The sequence below is a fragment of the Mobula birostris genome, chromosome 3 (assembly GCF_030028105.1).
Source record: "Mobula birostris isolate sMobBir1 chromosome 3, sMobBir1.hap1, whole genome shotgun sequence".
Taxonomy (NCBI): Eukaryota; Metazoa; Chordata; class Chondrichthyes; order Myliobatiformes; family Myliobatidae; genus Mobula; species Mobula birostris.
This window is the reverse complement of record NC_092372.1, coordinates 178,913,474-178,927,258: the sequence shown is the minus strand read 5'-3', so window position 1 is coordinate 178,927,258 and position 13,785 is coordinate 178,913,474. Positions and strand designations below refer to the sequence as shown.

Genomic DNA, 13,785 nt, shown 5'->3' with positions numbered 1-13,785 from the left:
GAGGAAACAGTATTTTGTTAAATGCCAGAGGTTTCAAATGGTAACAGCAGTATCTATCTGCTTACGTGCCAGCAAGCTCAGGTCTTGCACAGATTTTTAGTAAAACACAGAAATCGAGACTTATTTAGCAAAAGAGCCACCACATTTACCAAGGTGCTTTGCTGTTAGATTCCCCATAGATCTTGTCAAGTTCTACCATCACTTATTGTGGAAAGCTGGCTTACAGCCCTTGTGCTACATTGTTCAGGCCTTCAGACCCCACTGATTGCAATTGGGACTGGAGGGCTCTAAAGAAAAATGTAAAGGGGAAGGTACTTACTTTATTTCAGGTTTTTATTGAAATTTGGTTTAGCTATTTCTTTGAATAATTTTAACTGGTGTCACTTTACTAATTCTTTTGAATGTCAGAGGCATTCAAAAACACTGGAGATTCTGAGAGCCTGAAAAGCTGGGAGCGGGCCTTTGCAAACCGTGAAAGCTTCAGGGAAATTTTGGAAGCGGGTTCCTTCCTACCAGAGCCCCTGGTAGGGTAGGTTCTCTGAACCTGCACCAGATACGCTTGAGCACTTGTTGATCATCAGTTGTGATGGAGGAGAGAGTGGCTTCCTGAAACAGCAGCTGATCCAACATTTCACATTAAATGATTTTTCATTAACCTAGAATTTTAAGTGAGTTTTGTTTTGCTCCCCAGATACTGTCCGATCTGCTGAGCATTTGCAACATCTTATGTTCTTTATTTCCAATCTTCAACAAAGGCAGAATTTTGCTTTTGTTACTCACCTGATCATTGTCACAGATGTAGCCATCTAGTTTATGTACATTTGGTGGACACTTGGGAAAAATTGAAATTGTTACTTTCATGGGTATTCTATACAGAATAATCAATGGTATTATGTATAACATTGCATAGAGTGAGATCTGGATGCCTTTACAATACATGCAGATTTAACCCATTGAATTACTGTAAATTTTTATTAAGTACTCTTAATTGACTTCCTGTAGCAATGCTAAAGAACAGAAATAAATTATCAATCAGGAGGTGTCATCCAGAGAATGATAAGACTGTAGGGTCAGTTATGCTCGAGATAATAACTATTGCACATAGTATGAGCAGACCAGAACCTCACAGGTGGGTACATTAAGCTGGCAATTTTGGTTCAGCAAGGATTCATCACAGAAGGCTGTGAAGTCTTTATTCAAATCTAAAGAAGACACCTAAAGCTAGGTCCTAGTTATGGAATGAAGCATATAAATACTTTCAATAAATATTACTGTCATCTATTTTAAAACCATTCAAGTAGAAAGTCAAAAATATCTCCACTGTTCATTATAATGAAAATCTCATGGTCTTACACCAATAGAATAGACTAATCCCTTACTTCAGGCTGATGAATTAGAATAAAGATTTCTTTTGCGAGAGAAAAGAATCTTGTGCTGGTTTGATTGATTTATGCTGTTATGTGGCTTTTGGGACCAGTTACCAGTGCCAAAGGACATAATTGATGAAAAGTTCAATTGATGTTAGGACAGAATCATTAACAAATTTTTATAATTTTTTTTGGTTACTATCTTAAGCGACACTAAAAATCAAATAATCTTTATACAATTAAATTATACAGTTAGGTTTGAATAATCTATTATTTTTTTAACAATATAGTTTCAGTACTTAACAAGCTTAAAGAAATCACCTCACTAGAATTTCCAGTGCAAGTTTCAGGAATGTCACAATCATTTACCGCTTCACGACACATAAATCCATTTCTTTCAAACTGCAAAGTTAAAAACAACTGTCAATATTTGAATTTTGATTAGACAAGATCCTGGCATCTTACAGAAAATGGAAGATGTACCAAAATGAGTTTCTAAACCACATCTTTTCCACTTACAAAATCAGCTTGAATATTAAGTGGTGTACAAGAAGTGGGCAAGAGTATGAATAACCACAATCAACCAGATATAAATAGAAATTCCTTCATATCAAGAGCACTCATTACTTTGAGGCAAAACTCTGAAGATTTAAAAACAATACGAATGAGAAATACTGCACTTTGTTTCTCTGCACTCCGCCTATGAAAATGGGCTACTTCCAGCATGGAATTGGATTGAGATGATTATAAGATCAATTGGGGAACCACCAAATATAAATCATGTTTGTTGGACACTGATGCAGTGTCCCCTGATAACTATTCATTGGACACTGCCCAGGAAATTAGGTCACATTTTACTGAAGAGTTTGTGTCATTGGATACTCTCGGGGGGAAAAAAGAAACAAGCTCGAGCAGGTTCCTGCCTAAGGCTAGGAACCACATGCAGGTGGTTTCCTTATTAAATTCATCTCATTTGGTTAATAACTATCACCCCTATAGCACCAACTCTGCTGATCCTATCATTTCAACCCACTTGGTGTGCCATCCCTACTGATAGGCCTATGCATTCAATCAATTTATTTAATGTTTTTACACCAAAACAGGTCACTGTTTTTGTAATTTCTTCTTGCTAGGCTCTGTTCCAGAGCTCTTTACCTGCCTTTCCATATGATTGTGTAGAAACATTTCAATGACTCCTGTTGCCATGGCAAATAGCTCAGCTCCTATCCATATTCTAATGAACAATCGGACACAAGATCTGTGCTGGTTTTTTTCAATTGTCTAACTGTCAGGCACCGAGGCCAGTTTTGTTGTCCAGTTTAGATTGAACAATTTAGCACAGATCAGTAGCCAGCCCTAGTTGTTAATTTTTTAAATATGTGAATCCATTCCGTGGGGTGTGTTTGGAATTTAGAAATAATATGCAGTTCAACGTGAAAGTGTTTTAAAATAATCCTAGTGGAAATGATTGAATCAGTATATATTTTGAACAAATCAGGCTACATTGAATGATTATTAAAGGAATATGTTGAAATTACTTGAATTCAAGACATAGCAAATAATGAGGCTCACACTGCACAGTATAGGAGAGACTAAGAAAACAATGAATTCACTGCAGCGGGAAAGAAGCACTAACGTACCATCCTGATATAGATGGATCTCTATTCAAATATCCTTTGTATGCATGTTAGTTCATGCACATGTACATTTGAACGGTAAAAACACACATAATAAAGGATCCACTTAGCTTGAAGGAGCTGCACCTGAACACTTCAGTAAATAAGCAAGGAAACAAAATTCAACATTTTTGCAAGCTGCTTACATCAAAACATTGTTTGGATAAGCTAATTAGAAAATTGATTAAGGCAGAGTGACAAATTCACTTACTTCATTCCCTTAAACTTCATGAGTAAAAATTCAATCATCTATTCTAATCAAATATAAATTAGCAATAGTTCACTTCAGTTCACGTAAGTGAGATGGTCCTAAAGATGCCAATCTGAAATGTGTCTGTATTTATTTATGTATCATTTTATCATAGCCTCAACATTCCCCAATACAACATCTACCCCTCCAGAACAGCACAGGAGAGAGAGGTTCTTCATTTAAAAGCTGGGCACAGGACCCTCAGGGTTGAAACTCCCATGTATCCAGTGAGAGAAATTTATTCTTGGTGGCTGGCATGGAATGCACAATAGAAAATGTTCGTTGTAGCGTCTCATTAACCACTTCTGAAGTGGGATTTTCCAGGCTGAAGGTGTGTCAAAAAGCAATTTTCGTTATATTGGTGAAGGCAATAATGATATGACAATTGATCTCTTTAAAGTAAGAGATTTTTGCTTACATTCTGAATATTCCCTTCCATCAGCTGAAGAATTTCCATACACCTAAAAGCTGGGGCCTCCATCATGGAAATTCCTGTGTCTCCTGTGGGAGAACGACAAAAAGCCCTCTGTTGGTTGGGCTTGACCATGGATGTTGTATCCTACCTGTCTACGTTCAGTTAATATGCAAGCTATTATGCATACCAGGGCAGTATGATATGGAGAACATGTTGTTGCCCATGCAGCAGATTCTCCCTCTCCACAAAGTTGATGAATCTAAAGGAATGGCAGAGACTGATACCTTTTGGCACCTGCAGCATCACCAGAGTTACCAGTCAGCATTGAACTCAACATAGGACTGCCTTAGGGTCTCCAGTTCCAGATCTATCGTCAGGGTATACTCCCAAAGGCTTCCCTATGGGTGGGTATAGCCACAGGTCTTGAGTTTTCTTTCTCCTAAATGAGCTGCTAACCACAGCTGACGAGCCCCATCTGCTCGAATATAGAAGAACTATGCCACGTGAAACAGGGTGGAAAAGGGAGTATTACATTATGTACTGCAAGTCCTCTGGAAATGGAGATAACGTGGCACTAGGACAATGGATCAGGAGGACAGGCCTCTGGAATAGCAATTGACCTGTGTTATCTGTTGAAACAGGAATTGAAATTGAATACCAAGGGATATTCAGCACGTCCAATGACTTTGAAGTTCATACCGACCCTTAATTTCTGTGACAGCATTATTCCAGGCTGTAGAAAGTGACGTAATCCAATGTCACCCAATTTGATGCCCATCCACCAGTCAACAATTCTGGCCTTGCAAGGAAACTGCAACATATCACTTTTGAGCTAGGGCTTTTCTCTTTGGAGCAAAGGAGGATGAGGGGTGACTAGAAAGATGTATATAAGATGAGAAGGGGCATTGACAGAGTGTACAGCCAGTGGAAGCATTTGCTATGTTGGAAGCAAGACCATAAGGCAGAAAGACAAGAGAGCTGAATTAGAATTCTGCCCATCAAATCTAAACTGCCATTCGGTCATGGATATTTATTTTGCCTCTCAACCCCATTCTCCTGCCTTCCCTCAATAACCTTTGACGCCCTTATTAGTTAAATATCTATCAACCTCCCCTTTAAATACACCCAATGACTTGGCCTCCCTCCATAGCCCCCTGTGGCAATAAATTCCACAGATTCACTACCTTTGGCTGAAGAAATTCCTCCTATTCTCTGTTTGAAAGGGATGTTCTTCTATTATGAGGCTGTGCCCTCCAGTCCTAGACTCACCCACTATTGGAAACATCCTCTCCATGTCCATATGAATAAAACATGTGAGAGTCATTTTATCCAGTTAACAAAAGCCAAAGTTCTTTACTTCCATTATGAATAAATCAAAAACAGTCACCTTACGCTGACATCATTACATCAGACAACCTCTCTTAATGTGAACAAAACTCACTGACAGTGTTTGTCAAGTATATTGAACAATTTCTATTATGAACAATATGGATTATCTGTCACCCATTACATTACCCTGCTATTACTAGGGAGAAACTGCTTGGGAAGCTGAAAGGACTGAAGGTAGATTTGTAACATGGACTAGATAGCCTACACCCCAGGCATCTGAAAGAGGTAGCAGAAGAGATTGTGGAGACGTTAGTAGTGATCTCTCAAGAATCACTAGATTCTGAAAAGGTTCCAGAAGACTGGAAAATTACAAATGTTACCATTCTTTAAGAAGGAAGGGAGAAAGAAAAAAAAGAAATTATAGGCCAGTTAGGTTGACTTCAGTGGTTGGGAAGGTATCAGAGTCCATTATTAAGGATGATGTTTCAGTGTACTTGGAGGCACATGATAAAATTGGCCAAACTCAGCATGGTTTCCTTAAGGGGAAATCTTGCCTGACAAACCTGTTGGAATACTTTGAGGAAATAATAGGCAGGATAGACAAAGGAGAGTTAGTGAATGTTATCTACTTGGATTTTCAGAAAGTCTTTGACAAGGTGCCGCACACAAGGCTGCTTAACAAGATAAAAGACCATGATACTACAGGAAAGATACTAGATATTACAGGAAAGATAGAGGATCATAGACACATATTGAATACTGAAAGGCCAGATAGATCGAATGTGAAGAGGATGTTTCCTATAGTGGCAGAGTCTATGACCAGAGGTTATAGCCTCAGAATAGAGTGATGTTCAGTTAGAGGAGAAATTTCTTCAGCCAAGGGATGCTGAATCTGTGGAATTCATTACCACAGACGGATGTGGAGCTGTTGTGTATTTAGTATTTCAGTAATATTTGAGTAATATTGTAAATACATTGTGTGAGGGGATCCAGGAGTTCCCCTATTAACTGTTTGAAGAAAGACAGAGAGAGTCATTTATCATTGATGGTTTGTTTTGAAAAGGGAGAGAGAGATGAAGATTGACGGTTGGACTGTCACGTCAGGGCACAGGAGATAACTTTGGAGTTTTACTTTGGAGATAAAAACTGAGCAGCTCGAAGGTTGCTATGGTGACCAACAGGACATTATTGATGTTACTTCCAAGGATTTGTTGCCTGCTCGCATTCCTTTACAGACAAAGGAAGGAGGGACTCTTTGAATGACAGGTGATGCTCAGCCTGGTAAGATAAATAGGATGTCAGATGGTACAGACCTCAGACACATGATTTGGACACTGAGTGAGCATTGTTGTGCCTGCAGAGAAAGTGGGTTTCAGAAGATCGATCAGGCGGATTGATCCAAGTGCTCTGCCAGTGAAAATTCAAAGCCAAGACCGGTGGGCAGTTGTCCACGTGTCCGACCCTGGCCAGGGTAGACAGCTCAACCATACTGAAGTATGGTCCCCTTTGTTGTTAAGTCACAGTCGGTGACTTGTGAAGGATTTCGGAGGACGACGAGAAAATCAACTGCAACAGCTCACCTGGAGACTCAACTCACTCTCTCTCTCTCTCCATCGCTATTCAACTAAATACCACGAACTGAACTGAACTTTGCTCAACATCGTAAGACTGTATCTTTTTACCCCTAGACTTAAAGAAGCTTGGTTTTCATACATATTTTTCCACACTTATTGATTTACTTACTTATATATATAATTCTTGCTAACCTGTTTGATTTATCTTCACTTAATTGACTGTATTGCGTAGTTGTTAATAAATATTAATAGTTTATAGCAATACTCGACTCCAAAGTGGTTTCTATTCCTGCTGGTTTCTTTATTCCCGTCACAGAGTACGTGATAATTGCTGATTAAGAGTTCTTGTTACATAATTAATTACATGTAAAAGTACGTGAATGGCGTACATCATTATCCTGCTGTGTCATAAGTGCACGCCTTGCTAAAAGTAAGAATGAGTAGACACATTTATTTCTCGCTCCATGTATTTCTTTCAATTAATTTTACAGTGTGTTTGGAGTTGCAAAACCTCACGGTGGCAACAAGTAAGTTTTAAAACAAACCCATATGTCTGTATAACTGTTGAAGCACAGTGAAATTTTGAATTTAAAATAATGCAGTGAGATATTCGAGTTTAAAAAAAGCAAACAGCACGTGCTTCTTTGGGAGAGACACAGATGGTTGATTAAAAAAAAGGCAGAAACGGACTAAATTCATGGGTTCATGAACAGTGAGCACTGGGTAATAACAATAATAAATTAAAAAAGATGAAATGGCTGGCTACATCGGAAGGATAGATGCATTTGATTGCAAAACACATATGTAAACTGAACGAATTGAGCTCTATTTTGAAGCAAATGAAATAGCCAATGATAAGCAAGTGCCAGTTTTGCTGAGTGCATTAGCTGGAAGGACACACAGTTTGCTTAGAAGTTTGACTGCTCCAACCAAACCAGCCAAAATGAGCTTTGTTGTTGTTGTAAAAGTAATGCAGGAACTTTTAAAACCAGAACGATGTTGGTTACCGGATGCTTTAGGTTTCATAAACAGAATCAAAAGGAAGGAGAGTCCATTTCAACATACATCGCTGAACAGAAGAAATTGTCTGAGCATTGTCAGCAAAGTAAAGGGCTTAATTTTGCACAGAAAGATTGTTAACTTTGTGGAATCTTACAAGAAAACTTTCAAAAAGGGCTCCTAACTGAAGAACTCCTCACATTTAAAAGAGCATTTGAAATTGTTCTATCAATGGAAAAAGCAGATAAAGATGTAATTGAGTTGCAGTCAGAAATGAAAGTGAACGTGAACAAAATTGCAATGTCTAACCAGAAACCTGCCTTGCTGAAAAAATTGCATTACCATTGCGGCAGGGGCTGACATACATGAAACCAATGCAGATTTAAAGGTGGAACTTGCAGAAAATGCAACAAAGTAGGACAAATATTATATATACAAAGAGCATGTCGGGCAGACAAAATAAATGGACTGCACAGGGAAGAGTGAAAGATAAAAAGGAAAGTTGCAGTTTTCAAAAAGAGCACCTGCATGCTGTTGATGAAAACTCTGATAATGATGAGAGTGACATAGGACTGGGTAGCCTTGAAAACTAACATTAGACTAGCAACATGGCTTACACTGGAAGTGAACAGCAAATTAATTAAAGTGGAATTGGACACTGGTTCTGCTGTTTCAGTCATTCCACAAAATGAGTTTGAATCACATTTCAAAGATACTGAACTGAAGCCTACAAATATCCAACTACTTATACCTGTTCAATGCTCCCAGTGGCATATACCTCAAATAGCCTCTGACAACCAAGTCCAGCTCCTGGCCTTCACATGTAGCTCAGTTACTAAGCCTGACAGAACAATTTCTACTGACGGGAGAAGGGGCAAAAGCAGGTCACTGACACCTTAAAATCGGTTGCTTCAGGTAGATGGGGCTCATAGGCCATGGTTGGCAGCTCATCTTGGAGAATTGAAACGGATCTCAAACCTCTGCTGCCTTGCGGCTATACAGACTCATGGGGAAGGCTTTGGGAGTAAAACTCAAGGGAAAAATCCAGAGCTGGCAACTCCTGTGATGCTGCTGGTGCCAAACTGTGTCAGTCTCTGCCATTGCTCCGGGTTCATCAGGTGCGTGGAGAGGGGGAGCTTGCTACATGGGCAACAGCTTGCTCTCTATATTGTACTGCACTAGCTTGGATATCTAGACAGCAAGAATGCAACATCCATAGTTGAAGCTGATCAACGGAGGCCTCAATTTTAAGGTGATTGGGGTAAGTATGGGATGATGTCAGAGGTGGTTTTTTTTACACAGAGCGGTGGGTGCATAGAACACGCTGCCAGGGGCCATGATAGAAACAGTTTAGGGGCATTTAAGAGACTCTTAGAAAGGCACATAAATGAAAGAAAACTGGAGGGCTATGTGGGAGATTAGCATGGTTAGAGTAATCTTGGGGTAAGTTAAAAGGTTGGCAAACATCATGGGCAGAAGGATCTATACTGTGCTGTACTGTTCTATGTTCAAGTACTGGTAGCCAATCAAAAGTGTCAAAATTACTCTGTTGCTCCTGCAGTGACCCCCAGGTCACAAACGCTACCAGGGCCCAGAGAGTTACAGACTGAAGCTCTTGTGTATTGCAAACAAGAGCACAAACACAGTGTTACAAGACTAGGGGCAAGGCTATTCTAAAATGGCCTCTCTGCTATGCTGTATACACTGGAGGCTGCTACTCTACAAAATATGCCATCTTTTTGAAGATTTCAAATGATAACTGGCAGTAAAAGGGAGACACCAATTCAGCTCATTGTGGTGCCTGAGGAACTGGAGATGTGAATTGGCCCAACATTTCCCTGCAAAAGGATATACGATACTGCATTTTTGCAGCCATTGCAGGAATATATGCTGCCCAGTCCAAATATACTGGGATTCAGGCAAATGTTTTCACCTCCTATTGTGCATATAAATGATGTGGCTCCCCTATACATAATTTTGCCAGAACTGCCTGGACCAAACCATGGAGGTTTTTGGGCTTCTGATTTCATTTAATTGATACATTAATCTTCTAATGTATGTGAATCACCACACAATCACCGGCATTAATATTTTGTTTTACCTGACATTCTTTACAACAGAGTCCATTGCTGCACTTAGCATCATTAACGAGGGTGCACTTGACGCAACAGTTTCCTCCTTCCTGGCGACATGCCTAAAAAGATGAAGAAATAAATTTATATTATGCAGTAGCATATTAAGTATATTATTTTATAGATATGCTCATCAGTAATTAGTGGTCTGTTCAAGTGGGAGTTTGCACTATCATTAACTAATAGAAATTGCTGACTAGCCTCAGTCATGTCTACAACGACACTGTTTCAGACCCATGCCTTAATGTGTGGAAAGTTGAAAGTAAATTTATTATCAAAGTCAATATATGTCACCATATACGTACTATACAACCCTGAGATTCATTTCCTGACACGCAACCACAGTAAATACAAGAAACACAATAGAATCAATGAAAGACTGGACCCAGCAAGACAGACAAACAACCAACGTGCAAAAAAAAGCTGTACAAATACAAAAGAGAGAAAAATAAATAATAATAACAAATAAATAAGCACTAAAATTTTAACATACTTCTATAGATGTGTGGTACAGATGTCCTTGAGAACATACGATGAGCCCTTGAAACTAAGTCCACAGGTTGTAGGACTAGTTCAGTGATGGGGTGAGTGAAGTTATCCCCTCCGGTTCAAAGCCTGGTGGTTGAGAGGTAATAACTCTACCTGAGGCTACTGAGATCTTGAGACTACTGTATCTTCTTCCTGACAGCACCAGCAAGAAGAAAGAATAGCCTGAATGGTAGGGGTCCTTGATAATGGCTGTTGCCTGCTCTTTGTCGGTGTGCTCAATGGTGGGCAGGGCTTTACCTGTAATGGACTGGGCCATATCCACTTCTTTCGGGAGGCTTTTCTGCACAAGGGCATTGGTGTTTCCAAACCAGATCGTGATGCAGCCAGTCAATATACTCTCCACCACACATCTATGGAAGTATGTTAAAATTTTAGATGACATGCTGAATCTTTGCAAACTTTTAAGGAAGTAGAGTCACTGTTGTGCTTTCTTCATAATGGCACTTATGCGCTGGGCCCAAGACAGATCTTATGAAATGATGACACCAAGGAATTTTTAGTTGCTGTCCCTCTCCATTTCTGATTCCCCAATGAGTACTGGCTCATAGACCTACAGTTTCCTCCTCCTAAAGTCAAGAATCAGCTCCTTGGTCTTGCTGACATTGAGTGAAAGGTTGTTGTTGTGGCACCACTCAGCTACTCTCCCTCCTATATACTGATTCATCACCAACTTTCATTTGGCCAATGACAGTGGTGTCATCGAAAAACATAAATATGGCATTGGAGCTGTGCTTAGCCTTACAGTCATAGGTATAAAGTGAGTAGGGGAGGGGACTAAACACATGGCCATGTGGTGTACCTCTGCTAAGGGAGATTATGGAGGAGATGTTGTTGCCAATCTGAATTGACTGGGGTTTGCAAGCGAGAAAATCGAGGATCCAGTTGCACAAGGAGGTTTTGAGGCCTACATCTTGAAACTTATTAGTTTTGAGGGAATCATACTATTGAATGCTGTGCTAAAGTCAATAAAGGGCATCCTGATGTATGCATTTTTGCTGTCCAGATGTTACAGGATTGTTCTTTTCTTTCTTTCTTCCTTTCTTTTTCAATCTTTTTATTAATATCAAAATGTTAAACATAACACAGTATTAATACAAAACTATTGGGATTACATTGTTAAAAATTAACATATATAAATATAAACTCAGTTGGCACACAGGTATTAAACCTCCCAAAATTGTACAAAATACGAATATAATATACAAAAAAACAGAAATAGCATGAAAAAGAGAAAAAAAGACAAAAATAACTAATCTAAACAATGCTAACCAACTAAACTAAGGAAAAGAAAAAGACGTGGGCTGTTGTGTGACGTCAAAAAGAACCATTAGTGTCATTAACTCCGCTCCTCTCTGCATACATTTAAAAGAAATAGAATAGGTTTGGAAAAGGTCAAATTACATCATATGGAAGTGTTGATTAAATGGCCTCCAAGTCTTTTCGAATTTAATAGAAGGATCATAAATGACACTTCTAATTTTTTCTAAATTTAAACACAACATAGTTTGAGAGAACCAATGAAATGTGGTGGGAGGATTGATCTCTTTCCAACTCAGCAAAATAGATCTTCTAGCCATTAGTCTAAGAAATGCAAACAGGATTAAGTGAAGAGCCAATGAAGTGGCACCTGCTGTGGACCTGTTGCGACAGTAGGCAAACTGGAGCAGATCCAGGTTGCTTTTTAGTCAATAGTTGATATGGTTCATCACCAACCAGGCAGATTATCATGTTTTTCTTAGGCATCAGTATAACTGAAGCCTACTTCAAGCAGATGGATACCTCAGATTGCCAAAGCAAGATGTCAAAGATATTAGTAAACGTTCCAGCCAGTTGATCAGCACAGTTCTTTAGTTCTCAGCTAGGTACCCTATCTGGGCAGGTTGCTTTCCATAGGTTCACCCTCCTGAAGGATGCTCTCATGTCAGCCTCAGAGACCAAAATCACAGGCTCATTGGGAGCTGTGGGATTTTGTGAAGGTGTGTTTATGTTTTGACGGTCAAAGCAAGTATAAAAGGCATGGAGCTCATCTGGGAGTGAAACCTTGTTGCAAGTATGTCATTTGGTTTCAATTTCCAGAAAGTGATAGCATTCAAGCCCTGCCACAGCTGTCGAGCATCCTTCAGTGATTCTAGTTTGGTCCAGAACTGCCACTTCAAATGTGAGAAGGCTTTCTGGAGATCATACCTGGACCTCTTGTATTTAATTTGGTAGCCAGACCTGAATGCCACCAATCTGGCCCTCAGCAAATTGCTGATCTCATGGTTCATCCAGGCTTTCTAATTAGGGAAGACTGAATTTGTTGTAGGGACACACTTGTCTATGATTGTCTTTATAAAATCCATGATAACCATGGTGTGTTCAGGTCCTCTGATGAATCCTTGAACACAGCCCAGTCTACCAGCTTGAACTAATCCCATAGCCGCTCCTCAACCTCCGGCAACCACCTCTTTGTTGTCCTTATCTCTGGAGCCTTGCTCTTTAGCCTCTGCCTGTATGCAGGTTGGATGAAGACAGCTAAGTGATCAGACTTCCTAAGATACGGTCTAGGCATGGAACAGTAGAAATTCCTAATCATAGTGTAACTGTGGTCTAGTGTGTTGGAACCCTTGGTGCTACAGGTGATATGTTGATGATAATTGGGCAGGGATTTCTTCAAACAAGCCTGACTGAAGTCCTCAATAATGATTTGAAAGGCATCGGGGTAGGCTGTTTCTTGTTTGCTAATCACAGTACTCAATACATGGAGTACTTGCTTAACATCTGCCCTTGGTGGTATGTAAACTACGGTCGGGTTCTCTGAGGAGAAATCTCTGGCAAGTAAAATGGTTGGCACTTAATCATCAGATGTTCCAGATCAGGGAAACAAGAGAGTGACAAGACTGCTGAGTCTGAGCACCACAGAAGGCTTATCATGAAATCCCAAAATGCCTCTTGCACAACACAAGTTAGTGTACTTCTAGTGTAATCTAGTATATATACTGTTTGAGTGAGCATTCTTGTTTGTTTAAATAATCATTACGAGTTTTATGTATAAATACACAAATTGCATACATCATCAAGCTACCACATGATATGTGTGCACCTCGCTTAGAGTAAACACAAAGTTAGACCCACATATCAGACTCCCTTGTCTTTGTTGAGTTAATTTGTTATTTTGAAGTTACAAAACATAACATTGGCAATGAGGTATTTTAAAAATGAACCCCAGACAGCTATCGACCTGTTGAAGCACAGAGAGGCGTTCAAGCTAAAAAAAAACGCAGTAAGGGATGGTTGATTTTTTTAAAAAAAATAACCCAGCATGTGCAGAAACTGTCGCGTTAAAAAAAAGCAGCACAGCACATGTTCTTCAGAAGGGAAGACACAATTGAGTTTTATTAAAAAATTAGAAAATGGAAGAATTCATGGGTTCATAAGGGATGATAATAATCATGAAAAATGCAGAAATGGTTTGCTACATCAGAAAAATGATGTTTGGTTACACAAAACATAAC

The 13,785-nt window shown here is 39.4% G+C and overlaps 1 protein-coding gene across 3 annotated transcripts in view; it reads right to left on the bottom strand.

The window, feature by feature from the left end:
- The window catches only part of LOC140195455 (disintegrin and metalloproteinase domain-containing protein 22-like), a 345,726-nt gene that overhangs the window by 71,667 nt on the left and 260,274 nt on the right, over positions 1-13,785 (bottom strand). For all 3 annotated transcript variants that reach the window (XM_072253768.1, XM_072253769.1, XM_072253771.1), the window contains exons 17-19: positions 9,712-9,804; positions 1,689-1,769; positions 781-831 (exon numbers count right to left, since the gene is read on the bottom strand). In XM_072253768.1, coding sequence (XP_072109869.1) covers positions 781-831; positions 1,689-1,769; positions 9,712-9,804 — 225 coding nt within the window. The remainder of the gene's footprint in view (positions 1-780; positions 832-1,688; positions 1,770-9,711; positions 9,805-13,785) is intronic.